Source organism: Loxodonta africana, chromosome 9, assembly GCF_030014295.1.
Source record: "Loxodonta africana isolate mLoxAfr1 chromosome 9, mLoxAfr1.hap2, whole genome shotgun sequence".
Lineage (NCBI taxonomy): Eukaryota > Metazoa > Chordata > Mammalia > Proboscidea > Elephantidae > Loxodonta > Loxodonta africana.
In genome coordinates, this window is record NC_087350.1 from 71,435,898 (window position 1) to 71,450,462 (window position 14,565).

Here is a 14,565-nt window from a genome sequence, read left to right on the forward strand (position 1 = left end):
CTTCACACTTCCCAAACACTGCTACTATAAAGAGCAGTTAAGGCAGCATGATAGAAGCTTTTTCTATCCAGAAATGTAGTGGTTGGAAATGAACAGTGCTTCTGAGGTTTGTGGGTTTCAGATCACATCAGTGAGAAAAAAGAAGTTCAAGCCTTAGAAAGAAAATTAAGAGTAAGAGGATTCTAACATGAGATCTAGAAATTATCTTTCTTAGAAAAAAGTTGACACTCTCATATTAGTTCTCTAAACATAGATGTGGCAGTTTAATATTGAGATAATTAAAAAGGTTTCTAATATGTAAATTTCTCGTAAGACTAAAGAAGAGGAATCATTTTTTTTTACCAGTAGTAGTATTAGTAGCAGCAGCAGCAGCGGTAGTATTAATAGCAGCTAATAATCACTGACCGAAGCCTGGTATTTTCAATCACCTTATATGTATGCAAAAGCTAGACCATGAATAAGGTAGATTGGAGAAGAACTGATGCATTCGAATTATGGTGTTGGTGAAGAATACTGAATATTCCACGGACTGCCAGAAGAACTAGCAAATCTGTCTTGGAAGAAGTGCAGCCAGAATACTTCTTAGGAAGTGGAGATGTGGCGAGACTTTGTCTCAGGTACTTTGGACCAGTTCCTAGAGAAGGACATCATGCTTGGTAAAGCAGAGGGTAAGCAAAAAAGAGGAAGACTCTCAACAAGATGGACTGACCCAATGGCTACAACAATGGGCTCAAACATAGCAACAACTGTAAAGATGGCACATGACCATGTTTCATTTTGTTGTGTGTAGAGTCCCTACGCTTCGAAACCAGCTTGATGACACCTAACAACAACAATAATTACTGAGGACTCAAGACATGCCAGGCACTGTTCAAAGCCCTTTTGTATATAACTTACTTAATCATTAAAACAACCCTATGTGGAAATTTCTATTATTATCCTCATTTTACAGACAGGGGATTTAGGCACAGGGAGGTTAAGTAACTTGCCCAAGGTAATACACGCAGTTCCCAAATTATGAATGAGTTCAGTTCCTAAGTCTGTCTATAACTCAAATTTGTACATTAAGTTGGAATAGTTAGATACAGTTCATATCTAACAATCAGTCAAATGTTTGTCTTAGTATACAGTATGTACTGTACCTTTCTACACATAAAAAAAACATTAAACACTTCCAGATACACTAAAACACCTTTAACATAATAATACAATAATAATTTGATACACATCACAAAATGGCACCAGTTATTACAAACCATTGTATGTACCTTCTCCACAGTTGAAGGGATACCTAATGGGGCTAACATTACCCAAAATAGTCAGAAGATTCTGTTCTATAAAATCTTTGAGACCAATTAAATACTTTATTGTAGACTCTGAACTAAATGCAACATTGTACCACTAGGTCGCATTTCTGCTGGATTCTGAACCCTCCTCAGCAGAGGGAGGGAGGGTTGGGGAAGTGGGTAGGATGGTCCTGGAGCCAGACGGATCATTCACCTATCACCTCCTCATGAGACCTGTCAACCCCATGCACCAACTATGAGGCCTCTGCCTCGAGGTGAAAGGGAGAAAGTGTTGCTCTGGATGTGCTAAGAGTGAGCTGAGCTCGCGGCCCAAGGGCTGGGAAGGGATGCTTCCAAGTTCGAAGCTTCTCCATGGACCAGAAACTATACGGACACATAAAAACAAACCAAACTCAGTGCTGTGAAGTGGATTCCGACTCATAGCAACCCGATAGGACAGAGTAGAACTGCCCTATAGAGTTTCCAAGGAGCATCTGGCAGATTCGAACTGCTGACCCTTTGGTTAGCAGCCATAGCACTTAACCACTACGCCACCAGGGTTTCCTACAGACACACAGATGTCAGGAATTTAAGCCACCAAAAGGCCAAGAACCACTGCAGTAGTGAAATCCCACATGTATATGGTAGGGGAAACAGAAGCCCAGAGAGGTGCTGCAATAGCCCCAGGCTACACAGCACCGAGGGCCCAGCAAGATGGAGTGTGCCCAGCGCAGCGCACTGACCTGCTTGGAGAACATGCAGAGCACAGTGCCCACGTCCTGGCCACCAGCCACCACCACTTGCAGGACCACCTGTGGAACAAACTGGCAGTGCCTGGGGCATGCAGACAGCGGGGTCATTACTGCTTAGAGGGAGGAGGGTACACGAGGGCTCTCTACTTGCTGCTGCTACAGGGCACAGCTGGGTGCACCATGTGGAAGCCAGGCGGCCAACACAGAGTCAGTTTTTCCTGACAGGCTTTATGGAGGTGGGGTGGAGGGGTTGATACATAACTAAGGGTTCTAAGTAAGTCAGATGTTTGTAACCTGGGGACTGTCTGTATAGCTGGTAAAATGTGGAGCTGGGATTCAAATACAAGCAGACTGGCTCCATGCCTTAATTTCCATGCTATACTACCCTAGCATTTAAAAAAAAAAAAAAAAGCCTCAATTATACAGTACATTTGGCATCTTTATCATATTTTGAATAAACTGAAGATGAATGTCAAGAACACTCACCCCCACTTAGATATAGTAAAAGTGTCAAATTATATTCAATAACTTATTACTTTCTAAGTGTCTCACAATCAGAGCTTATCCAAGGTGAAAGAGTCTGTTGTCATAAAGCAAAATAATCTTATAAATTAAAGTTTTAAGAATATGCTCTGGAATTGGAGTTAATTTGGGATACTTTATGACTTTGAAGAAAAGGAGTAGGTTACTCTCAAACTTCCAGAACAAGTTTAACCTTAAAGACACCTTGTCTTCTAATAAGGATTGAGAGATCCTGCAGGGTTCTGTCAGTGTGCCCAGGAGAACCCAGTCTGACTTAGCCATTCCTCCTCTGTGTTTACAGACTACTCCCCATTGGGCCCAATGGCTCAAATTTATTCACTGATAGAAGCCCCAGTCTGAGCAAACTGCTGAGGTGAATTTATGCCATTGGTCACATGACTATGATAATAATGGAGTGATAGCAGTAATAATGTTAGTAGTCATAACATTAATAATACTAATGAAACAATAATAATAATCACCATCATTTATGGCAAAGTTACTAAGTGCTAAGCAGTATGCAAAGTGCTTCATACTGTCAGGTATTTAGGGAGGCTGTAGGGAACAGTGATTAAAAGCATGAACTCTAATGACTGACTGCTGCAGTCTGACTCCACTTATCTTCTCCAAGATCTTGAACAAATTATTGAAGTTCTCAGTGCCTCACACAGTATCTACCTCCTCAAGTTGTTGTGAGGATTAAATGCATTAATGTAAAATATTCAGACAGTACCTGATACATGGAAAGAGCCTGAAAAAGCGTTCGTGTACACACACCCATCTCATCTTTAATCAACTCAACAACCTTATGAAATTGCAGTACTACCTACATTTTCTACATAAGGGGATTAATGTTCAGAAAAGCTAAAGGCCACAGATTAGTTAGGGGTGGAACTGAAGTCTTCCAGGTCTGCCTGACTGCAAAGCCCATACTCTTCACGTTCTTTTCTCTCTCCGGTTCTCTTTCCCTCTTCTTCTCCTTCTCTGTCCCTCTCCCCCAACCCACGCCCTTTCTGTTGAACTGATGATGGGAAGACTGTGTAATAAAGGAGAGCATAATCACTACAATGTCATTTTTTTTCCCTAAGAGTTTGACTATACAGCATTAAAAAACAAATAAAACAAAAACACTAAATGTTAAAAATGCCAACCTAACATACTGCATTTTATCAATTCTGAGACACTTTCTATTTCATTTTTCCCATCTGTGAATCAAGTGTCTTATAATTATAACTGGCAGTGTTTTTCCTTTCTTAGTAGCATATAAAATGGTGTATCTTACAATCAGTATCATCTTACATTTGACAAAATATGGTAGCTGTTAAGCCCAATGAGTATCATGCAAGGATTAGTCCTCAGTCTCTGTTAAAGAAATATTCCAGAGTTTACCCAGAATTCATGGTATCAGCCTCGCTCAATCCCAGTTTCCCCATTTCAGCTTCACTTCACCTTGACTATCTCTTTACTAACCCCTATCCATTCCCATCTAATTATCAAGCCCCTATAGCTCTTTTTTTTTTTCTTTTTATACCTCTGACAGCCAATCAGGTTTTTTTGCTCAGGCTCTGGGCCAGGTTTTTATATTCCTTGTCTTGGCTTTCCCTTTCTGATGACTTAAGAACCTCTGATCATAGTCACAAACCAAAGGACACTCCTTCCTCACAGACTGTTGTTACAGATAGTCCTCGCTTTAGAGGCATAGCTGGACTATATGGGTAAGGTGAGGAAGTACTAGCTAAAAGTGGAGCCTTGACAGAGCCCTTTTGTTTTTTACTTCCAGTTATTTCCTTATTTCCACAACCTGAAGTTATTTCTATAGCCCCTTTTATAAGTACTTATCTGATTCATACTTAAATTTTTTTCCTGTTTTGGCCTGAGTGCCTCCATTCCACATATGGTCAGTCTCTTCATAGAAGAAAAAAATGTCAAGTTTTACATTATCTTTTCCCTGGAAAGATAGTTCCAAGCTGTCTTCTACCTAGGAGGAAGATGGAAACATATTAAGAAAAAGAAAAACCTGGTTATGTTTTGCATATGCAGGGTATTGATTCTTAGATGTATATATTTTTAAGCTGGAACACCTCTGAAATAGGGATACATCTTACAATTAGTAGTGTGCCATCATTTAATTTCTTTCTTAAATGCATGCTAAATAATGTTGCTTCTTACAATTGATGACAACTCAGAATAAATGACTTACGGTAGTTAAACTATCACTCCGCAAAGAAAATAGAAACATCCTGTTGTCAGAGTCCCTTTCTTACTAAACACAGAAGAGAACCAAAGAAAAATTACTCCCTTTATTAACCAACAAATTTTATTGTCAGGAAATAAGTCTCTTAACTCAATAAGTACTTAGGTAAATATGGCACTATATAAACTGACAAACACACCACAGATCATTAAGTTATACATATGAAAATAAGAAGAAGTAAAAGTTAAGGTATAGAGCAAAAGGATTCTGACAGCATTTCCCTAAAGAAGCTTAACCTACAAATAATTACGTTCCCACTGGACTTGGTGCATTTGTCTGTTACAACACTAATCACATAATAATAATTTGTGTTTTCTCCCAATTAGACAGTGAGTTCCTCAAGGGTAAGGACTATAATTTAGGCAACTCTGTGTCCCAAGTGTAGACACAGTGCCAGGTAAAGAGTGACTGTTCAGTAAATGTTTGCTGAATGACAAAAGTTCTACTACTCTGAACTCAGAAAAAGATTTTATCAATTTTTTTTTTTTTTTAGTAAGCTAGAATGAATATTTATGACAGGGAAAATAATATTCCAGTAACTAAGCAATCTTGTATTTGCTTTCTAAGATAACATCACCCTTAGAAGCAGCAAATTAAGAGTAAGGTGATTGCAAGGGATCATGGAATTAGGGCATAGGGCAATTCAAATGTCTAGAAGGAGATTTCATCTAGGCCACGATGACCTATTCCTACTTGATCTCTGAGAAAATTGCTATGACCTAGAATAATCTTCCTTGAACAACATGAGATAAAGAAGGAATTCAAGTATTTGTTTGAAATGATTCTGTATTTCTATCCCTTAGCTATCAGTGAAATACTTCATGTTGAATGATATCCACGCCTAAATGAACATAAAAATAAATAACTAATGAGAAACAATGTAACTTTAGGTAGGGGGACTAGGATTCTTATTCTATTAATTGCATATTATATATTATGTTAATTACATATTATTGCCTAATATAATTGTAATAAATTTATCTATGAGAGTCCAAGATTCTTTTCTCCACATCATCGACAGAAACACTGATTTTCTAGCTTTTCCCTAAACAGTACAGGAGTGGTGGGTGTTAATAAGCTTCTGCTAAACCACTACTGGGCAATAGTGAGTGATAAAATGATGTAGGCAAAGTTTTTAACCATCTCTGAGTTGTTTCATATAAACTTTACTTTTGAGGCATGTTACTTAGGAAGTTAAGGCAGAGTTTTATTACTGACCTTCCCAAATTTGTGTTTGAGTGGCAGTCCTGCATCCTGAAATGCTATAATAATATCAGATTTGTAATCTTGTATAAAAATCCCTAGGTCGACATCTTTACTATAAGGAATAATGTTGCACTGCCGATACCATCCTAAAAAAAAATAAATAAAAACAAATTTAAAATACTTAAGTTTACACAAAATTAGTCATTATAATGGATGACTTTTTAAATACAGATTTTATTTCCTAGGATTAGACTCAGGATGCATTGCCAAAACTACTAAAAAAAAAAATTTAAATCCCAAAATGAAAGACTATCTGTGATTATAAGAGTCACCTGTTGAACTTATTTTTTATTTTTATTTAATTTACTGGTCTGAGCATTCAGCTGATGTAAAATTTAGATGATGTATTTTAATTTCTGAATAACACATTAGCTTTAAAAATATTAACTGGACTATCCATTTAAAAAAACTTAAGTCACTGTTGAGAATGTTTAATCATTAATCTCTAAAGATGAGGCTGCCTTTAAGATATAAAAAATGTAATTTAATTCTTTAGCTTAACCAATACCCCTTTTTTGTGCACTAATTTGTAGAACTTAACTGCTCTGAATAGTTCTTTGTCTGCTGGGTCATATGAAAAAGAAAAGCCATAGGGGCCTTAATTTTTTAATATGCTGTCAAAAGACACTTCCAGGTGTTTATTATAGGGTTGCTATGAGTCATAACTGACTCAATGGCAGTGGGTATGCTATGTATCTACTTCTCAATTAGGTGATATAGCATTGCTCTACAAACATAAAATTTATACCATAATTCTACTAAAGGTTCCTGGGTTTCTCCTATTACCCTTCCAATTCTTCCATTCAAACAATTTACAAAGTAAATAAATGGAGGAAGTAAAACGATTCTGTATAATACTATAATGGTGGACACATGACATTATGCATTTGTCAAAACCCACAGGTCTGTACAATACAAAGTGTAAACCCTAATGTACCCAAAATTGGTTTATCGATTGTAACAGATGCCCCCCCCCAAAATGACAAAACAAAACAAAAAAACCTTCGTAGGGGGGAGAAGGGATATGTGAGAACTGTGTACTTTCTGCACAATTTCTCTATATATGTAAACCTGCTCTACAAAATACAGTCTACCAAAAAAAGGTAAATAAATATCTACAGCTAGCTTTAAAGGTGTCGTTTTAGAGCAATACTGTTTGGAATTCTAAATTCTTAATTTCATTTTAAAATAGTAATAGGTCTTAAAAAGGCCTAGGATGGGGTCCCACCTCAGGTTTGAGAAAAAACTACAGATAAGCAGTTTTTGATTTTGTTGAAGTAATCCACATCTACCAAAGAATCGTGAACTATTAAAAATGGAAAGAATCTTAAGTATCATCTAATACAAATACAACTCCCTTTATTTCATAAATGACCCTTAAATCAAGAAAACTACGAGAATAAGAACTCAAAACAAACCACGAAAAATGATTAAGATTTTGTTGATATAATCTATAAACAATCTTTTCTCTAAAAAGTTAAACCTTAACTCATACATCACATAAATGTGTAAGATGTACTCTTTTTTGGCTTACTCTAGCTGCAGGCTCCTTGACACAAGAACCATGTGAATTCTCCCCAATGCCTAAGAGACAGGATGCCTAAAAGTTTATGCCTGCAATACCAACACAATTGTTTATGGCACTCCCTTTCACTCTCAAGTGTCCTGAGTTAGACAATATATGACCACCCTATAAAAGCAGGAGCTGGGTTAACTTTCACACAAATACAGTTATAATTGACTATAGTTATAATCAAGAGAGAAAAATAAACACAACAAAATTTAAGATTCTAAATAATTCTAAATTCCAAAAAAGTTTGATCTAACAGTGCACTGAGTGGGACTGAGAATTCTCAGATTTTCCTTCAATAACAACTTGTCTAAGGACTACAGAAAAGACTATTTCCCCATCTCAGAATTAACAGACTGTGGTAAGCCAGTGATGGCCAGTCAGTGATGATATCAGGTTTGTAGAAGACCTCATGACACTCCCCTCAATCTTCCTCTCATCAGAAAATTTTAGCGTAGTGCAAGCTACTTGAATGGAGTATAAGTAAAGGAACAGAATGGAGTTGTTTTTGTTTAAAGGAAATAATCTTTGAGATAGAATAAAATGCTAATCTAAGGATTACCTGAGAATCAACTATAGTCTACATGATCTGATACAAATTTTATACACTACTTATAATTTTTGGTAAATACAACATGACCTTCCTAACTTTGCTTTATGTTTCTGAAATTAATTTCTCTAAAGAATCAATAAATCCTTGTTCCATACACTTTTATTCTGTCTACAAACTAACACTTCAAATATCACTGGTATTTTCTCATTTCAAGCAGTTATGCCTAAAGTCAAAGAGACAAAAAAAAATGTAAAGTAACAAAAATTTTACCCAGACAAGTGCCACTGCTCAGCCAGAATCGAACTCCCAATTTCTTTAATGTTTTGGCTGCCAGTTGCAACAATTCCTTTGCACTCTTCCGAAAGGCCATAGCTTCCACAGTGTTATCATCAAGGTATTGCTACAGATACAGTAAACAGTCAGCTATTACAGCAGTATCTAAATTGCTAGAAGCATTTCTGTAACATTTAAACTAAATTTGAAAATTAACCCCTCGTTATTATCTTTTTTCTATTACAAAAATCAAGTTTTATAGTTCCTTGTTAGTCACACACACACACAAAAAGAATAGGAGGTAGATTCTAGGAAAGAAAGTTAAAGGAAAAGGCATATAACAAGGATTCTCAAAGAATGCGATTTATACCTTTATCAGCTCCCTCCTCCATGTCACAGTTTAGCGGACTGAGCAGTTAGGGGGATAGAGGCTAATTTATTACAGCTAAAAGCACCATATCCAAAACCCACTGCTGTTGAGTCAATTCCGACTAATAGTGACCCTACAGGACAGAGCAGAACTGCCCCATAGAGTTTCCAAGGAGCACCTGGCAGATTCGAACTGCCAGCCTCTTGGTTAGCAGCCGTAGCACTTAACCACTATGCCACCAGGGTTTCCTTATTATTCCCCTACACATATATTATTCAGCCACTGTGGGTATTCTTTCATACCTCTGTGACTTTGTTCATGCTGTGCCTTCTGATTGGTGGGAACTATCAATGCTTAAACCAGGTGAGAAAAGCATCTACATGGGGAGGGGAAAGCAGCAGTTACAGGAGACTGGTTACATAAGGGAGACAGAACAAATAAGTAAATATATTAAAGATAATAGAAGTCAGGTTCTTACTGTAGGAGAAGAGAGTCACAAAATATGGAAAGGTAGAAACTAGAATAAACCCTATGGTGTTTAAGTGGAACTGGAGATGTTGATGTGAATTCATGGACTTCAATATTATACGTGAGTGTTATGTGTGCGTGCACACACAAATACACACACACACACACACACACACACACACACACAGACAAAACCTGACTGGGCCTGTGCACGGCAATACCCAAATTGCAATGAGCATGCTTGGCACCCAGACCTTGGTTTCTAAAAGGAGCCAGGACTTAGACAAAAAGCTGATTCCAGCGATAGCACAAGGAATTACAAGATAAACTTAGAACATGCTGTTGTGCCAAAATAGCAAGAAAGTCCTCAAAGAATGATGGAGACATGTAAAAAAGATACAGAAGTCACTGAGAAAGGGATCCCACTGGCCAAATATGGAATGATTTCAAGATGAAAATAAATGATAAAAGCAATAGACTATAATTCATTGAATAAGTTAAAAGTTAAAAACACAAGTTCAAAGTTAAAAACAAATAAATACATAAATTGAAAGTTTGATAACAGATATTTACATAGTATCAAAGTACCTTCACACAAACACTTATTAATTACAAAGGGAAAAATAGTAACTTCACAGTGAAGTTAACAGATATCACTTTAATCTAGTGATCAACAAGAATACCAGTAGTAACGAGACCAAAAAGAAACAAAAATCAAGCACCACCTGAGAAGAACACATCATCATTCTTTCGTGTTCTTCCCACTAAAGGTGTATAACCTGAATCTAACATGAAGAAAAACCAGACAAACCAAAATGAGGAACATTCTACAAAAAAACCCAGACAAACCAAAATGAGGGACATTCCACAAAATATCTGGCCTGTAATCTTCAAGAGCATGAGTCATGAAAGTTTTAAAAAAAAAAAAGGACTAAGAAATTGTTTGAGACCAAAGGAGACCAAAGAAATAGGGAAATTAAATACAATATGTGATTCTCAACTGAATCGTTTTGTTACAAAGGTCATTACTGGGGGAATTACAAAAACATGAAAGAGGATTCGACAGTAATAATTTATGTTAAGTCCTAATGTTTGTAATCAGGATTCATGTAGAAAAATGTCCAGGTGTTTGGGAAATACTAAATTATTTGAGGGAATGTTTTGAGTCACCCCACCAAAAAAAGAATGACGACCAGCTGAGGTGCTTGCTGAGGGCAAAGGGAATATGGAATGGGTAGTAGAAGAATGCAGCTCAGGGGAAAAGTTATTTATAATGTAATTACAACTTTTCTGTAAGTTTGACACTGCTTCACGAAATATTATTTAAAAAGAGAAGAAAGTTAGGAAGCTGCTATATGAGACCTACTGGATTAGTTCACTGTTTATGTTTCACAGCCAGCATTGTATTTAAGACTGCTTGGCGCCATCAAGTGTTTAAAGTTATGTATATCCACTTTAACTTGAAAACTGACGTAGTATTTTCAAATCATGGTTTTAACATAGGAAATGATAGAAGAATGAAATATTTAAAAGGATAAAGATAGAAAAGATTATCAATCCCATTAGACATCCCGTATCAGTAATACCAATACACTCGCAGGGGAGAAAAATTAGGAATCACAAATTTGTCTTGCAGGAAGTTAAGGATTCAGAACAACATGATGATAAACAAACACCAAGTTCCACCTGATGTGTTATGAGTATAAACCTCCAGACAGTACTGTAGTCTATTTGATGGTACTTTCAACACCAAAACTATGAGGTTATGATAAACTGATAAGCTTAGTGAACATCTGTCATCCATATTCTGTTCTCAAATGCTGATTGATTGCTTGACCTTTAAATTTTAAATTTCAAAAACTAAAGTGAATACATTGTTCTTAGGTGTCATCCAGTCAGTTCCAACTCATAGCGACCCTCTGTACAACAGAACGGAACATTGCCTGGTCCTGTGCCATTCTTACAGTCACTGTTATACTCAAGCCCGTTGCTGCGGCCACTGTGTCAATCTATCTTGTTGAGAGTCTTCCTTTTTTGCTGACTCTCTACTTTACCAAGAATGATGTTCTTCTCCAGGGACTGGTCCCTCCTGATACCATGTCCAAAGCTGTTGTTGTTGTTAGGTGCCATCGAGTCGGTTCCGACTCATAGCGACCCTATGCACAACAGAATGAAACACTGCCTGGTCCTGTGCCATCCTTACAATCGTTATGCTTGAGCTCATTGTTGCAGCCACTGTGTCAATCCACCTCGTTGAGGGTCTTCCTCTTTTCCGTTGACCCTGTACTCTGGCAAGCATGATGTCCTTCTCCAGGGACTCATCCCTCCTGACGACATGTCCAAAGTATGTAAGACGCAGTCTCACTATACTTGCCTCCAAGGAGCATTCTGGCTGCACTTCTTCCAAGACAGATTTGTTCGTTCTTTTGGCAGTCCGTGGTATATTCAATATTTTTCAACAACACCACAATTCAAAGGCGTCAACTCTTCTTCGGTCTTCCTTATTCATTGTCCAGCTTTAACATGCATATGACACGACTGAAAATACCATGGCTTGGGTCAGGCGCACCTTAGTCTTCAGGGTGACATCTTTCTTTGCTCTTCAATGCTTTGAAGAGGTCCTTTGCAGCAGATTTGCCCAATGCAATGCATCTTTTGATTTCTTGACTGCTGCTTCCATGGCTGTGGATTGTGGATCCAAACAAAATGAAATCCTTGACAATTTCAATCTTTTCTCCGTTTATCATATGTTGCTCAGTGGTCCAGTTGTGAGGATTTCTGTTTTCTTTATGTTGAGGTGCAATCCATACTGAAGGCTGTGGTCTTTGATCTTCATTAGTAAGTGCTTCAAGTCCTCTTCACTTTCAGCAAGCACGGTTGTGTCATCTGCATAACGCAGGTTGTTAATGAGTCTTCCTTCAATTCTGATGCCCCATTCTTCTTCATATAGTCTAGCTGCTCGGATTATTTGTTCAGCATACAGATTAAATAGGTATGGTGAAAGAATACAACCCTGACGCACCCCTTTCCTGACTTTAAACCAATCAGTATCCCCTTGTTCTGTCCGAACAACTGCCTCTTGATCTATGTAAAGGTTCCTCATGAGCACAATTAAGTGTTCTGGAATTCCCATTCTTCGCAATGTTATCCATAGTTTGTTATTATCCACACAGTCGAATGCCTCCGCATAGTCAATAAAACACAGGTAAAGATCCTTCTGGTATTCTCTGCTTTCAGCCAGGATCCATCTGACATCAGCAATGACATCCCTGGTTCCATGTCCTGTTCTGAAACCAGGCTGAATTTCTGGCAGTTCCCCCACATGTCTGTCAGTTTGTTGTACTGTGGGGGATTGTGTGTTGCTGTGATGCTGGAAGCTATGCCACCGGTATTCAGATACCAGCAGGGTCACCCATGGAGGACAGGTTTCAGCTGAGCTTCCAGACTAAGACAGACTAGGAAGAAGGACCCGGCAGTCTACTTCTGAAAAGCATTAGCCAGTGAAAACTTTATGAATAGCAGCAGAACACTGTCATGTCCAAAGTACGTGACACAAAGTCCCGACACCCTTGCTTCTAAGGAACATTCTAGCTGTACCTCCTCCCAGATAGATTTGTTCGCTCTTTTGGCAACACCACTATTCAAAAGCATGAATTCCTCTGCTGTCTTCCTTATTCGTTGTCCAGCTTTCCAATGCATATGAGGTGACTGAAAATATCAAGGCTTGGGTCAGGTGCACCTTAGTCCTCAAAGTGACATCTTTGCTTTTCAACACTTTAAAGAAATCCTTTGCAGCATATTTGCCCAATGCAAATTGATGATTTTGAATTACAGTGTACAGGTACCTCATGAGCACACTTAAGTATTCTGGAATTCCCATTCTTCTTAATGTTATCCATATTAGTCACGATCCACACAGTCAAGTGCCTCTGCGTAGTCAATAAAACACAAGTAAACATCTATTTTCTCTGCTTTCTGCCAAGATCCAACTGACATCAGCACTATATCCCTCGTCCCACATTCTCTTCTGAATCTGGCTTGAATTTCTAGCAGTTCCCTCTTGATGTACTGCTGCAAATGTTTCTGGATTATGTTCAGCAAAATTTTACTTGCGGCTCACATGAATGGTATTGTTTGATAATTTGTGCATTCAAAGAAATGATCGCCTTTCTTTGGAATAGGCACAAATATGTATCTCTTCTAGTTGGTTGGCCAGGTAGCTGTCTTTCAAATTTCTTGACATAGATGAAGGAGCACTTCCAGTGTTGTATCCTGCTGTTGAAACACCTCAACTGGTATCCCATCAATTCCTGAAGCCTTGTTTCTCACCCACACCTTCAGTGCAGGCTGGGCTTCTTCCCTCAATACCATCAGTTCTTGATCATATAATACGTCCTTAAATGGTTGGATGTTGACCAATTCTCTTTGGTACAGTGGCTACAGTGACCCCTTTCATCTCCTTTTGATGCTTCCTCTGTAGTTCAGTATTTTCCCCCATACCCGTAATATACTCATTGCTATCGAGCTGATTCTGACTCATAACGACCCTATAGGTCAGAGCAAAACTGCCCAACAGGATTTCCGAGGAGTAGCTGGTGGATTCAAACTCCCAACCTTTTGGTTAGCAGCCTGAGTTCTTAACCAATGCGCCACCAGGGCTCCTTCTACCCATAGAATCCTTCAATATTGCAACTTGATGCTTGAATTTTTTCTTCAGTTCCTTCGGCTTGAGAAATGCTGAGCATGTCCTTTCCTTTCGGTTTTCTAACTTCAGGTCTTTGCACATCTCATTATAATACTTTAGTTCGTCTTCTCAAGCAACCCTTTGAAATCTTCTGTTCAGCTCTTTTACTTCATCACTTCTTCCATTTGTTTTAGCTACTCTATGTTTAAGGGCAAGTTTCAGTCTTCTCTGACATCCATTTTGGTCTTCTCCTTCTTTCCTGTCTTTTTAGTGAGCTTTTGCTTTCTCATGTATGATGTCCTTGATGCCATCCCACAACTCGCCTGGTTTTTGGTCATTAGCGTTCCATACATCAAAACTTTTCTTGAGATAGGCTCTAAAGTCAGGTGGGGTATACTCAAGGTCATACTTTGGCTCTCACAGACTTGTTTTAATTTTCTTTAGCTTCAGTTTGAACTTTCATATGAGCAATTGATGGTCTGTTCCACATTTGGCCCCTGGCCTTGTTCTGACTTATGGTATTGAGTTTCTCCATCATCTTGTTCCACAGATGTAGTCAATTTGATT

The 14,565-nt window shown here is 38.1% G+C and overlaps 1 protein-coding gene across 6 annotated transcripts in view; it reads right to left on the reverse strand.

Annotated features, from left to right (window-relative positions):
- FKTN (fukutin) overlaps positions 1-14,565 on the reverse strand; it is a 65,721-nt gene that overhangs the window by 21,008 nt on the left and 30,148 nt on the right. For 5 of the 6 annotated variants that reach the window (XM_064291639.1, XM_064291640.1, XM_003407820.4 and 2 more), the window contains 3 exons: positions 8,474-8,603; positions 6,033-6,166; positions 4,411-4,538 (listed from right to left, as the gene is read on the reverse strand). In XM_064291639.1, coding sequence (XP_064147709.1) covers positions 4,411-4,538; positions 6,033-6,166; positions 8,474-8,603 — 392 coding nt within the window. The remainder of the gene's footprint in view (positions 1-4,410; positions 4,539-6,032; positions 6,167-8,473; positions 8,604-14,565) is intronic. The other variant, XR_002785027.2, reaches the window with a different exon arrangement.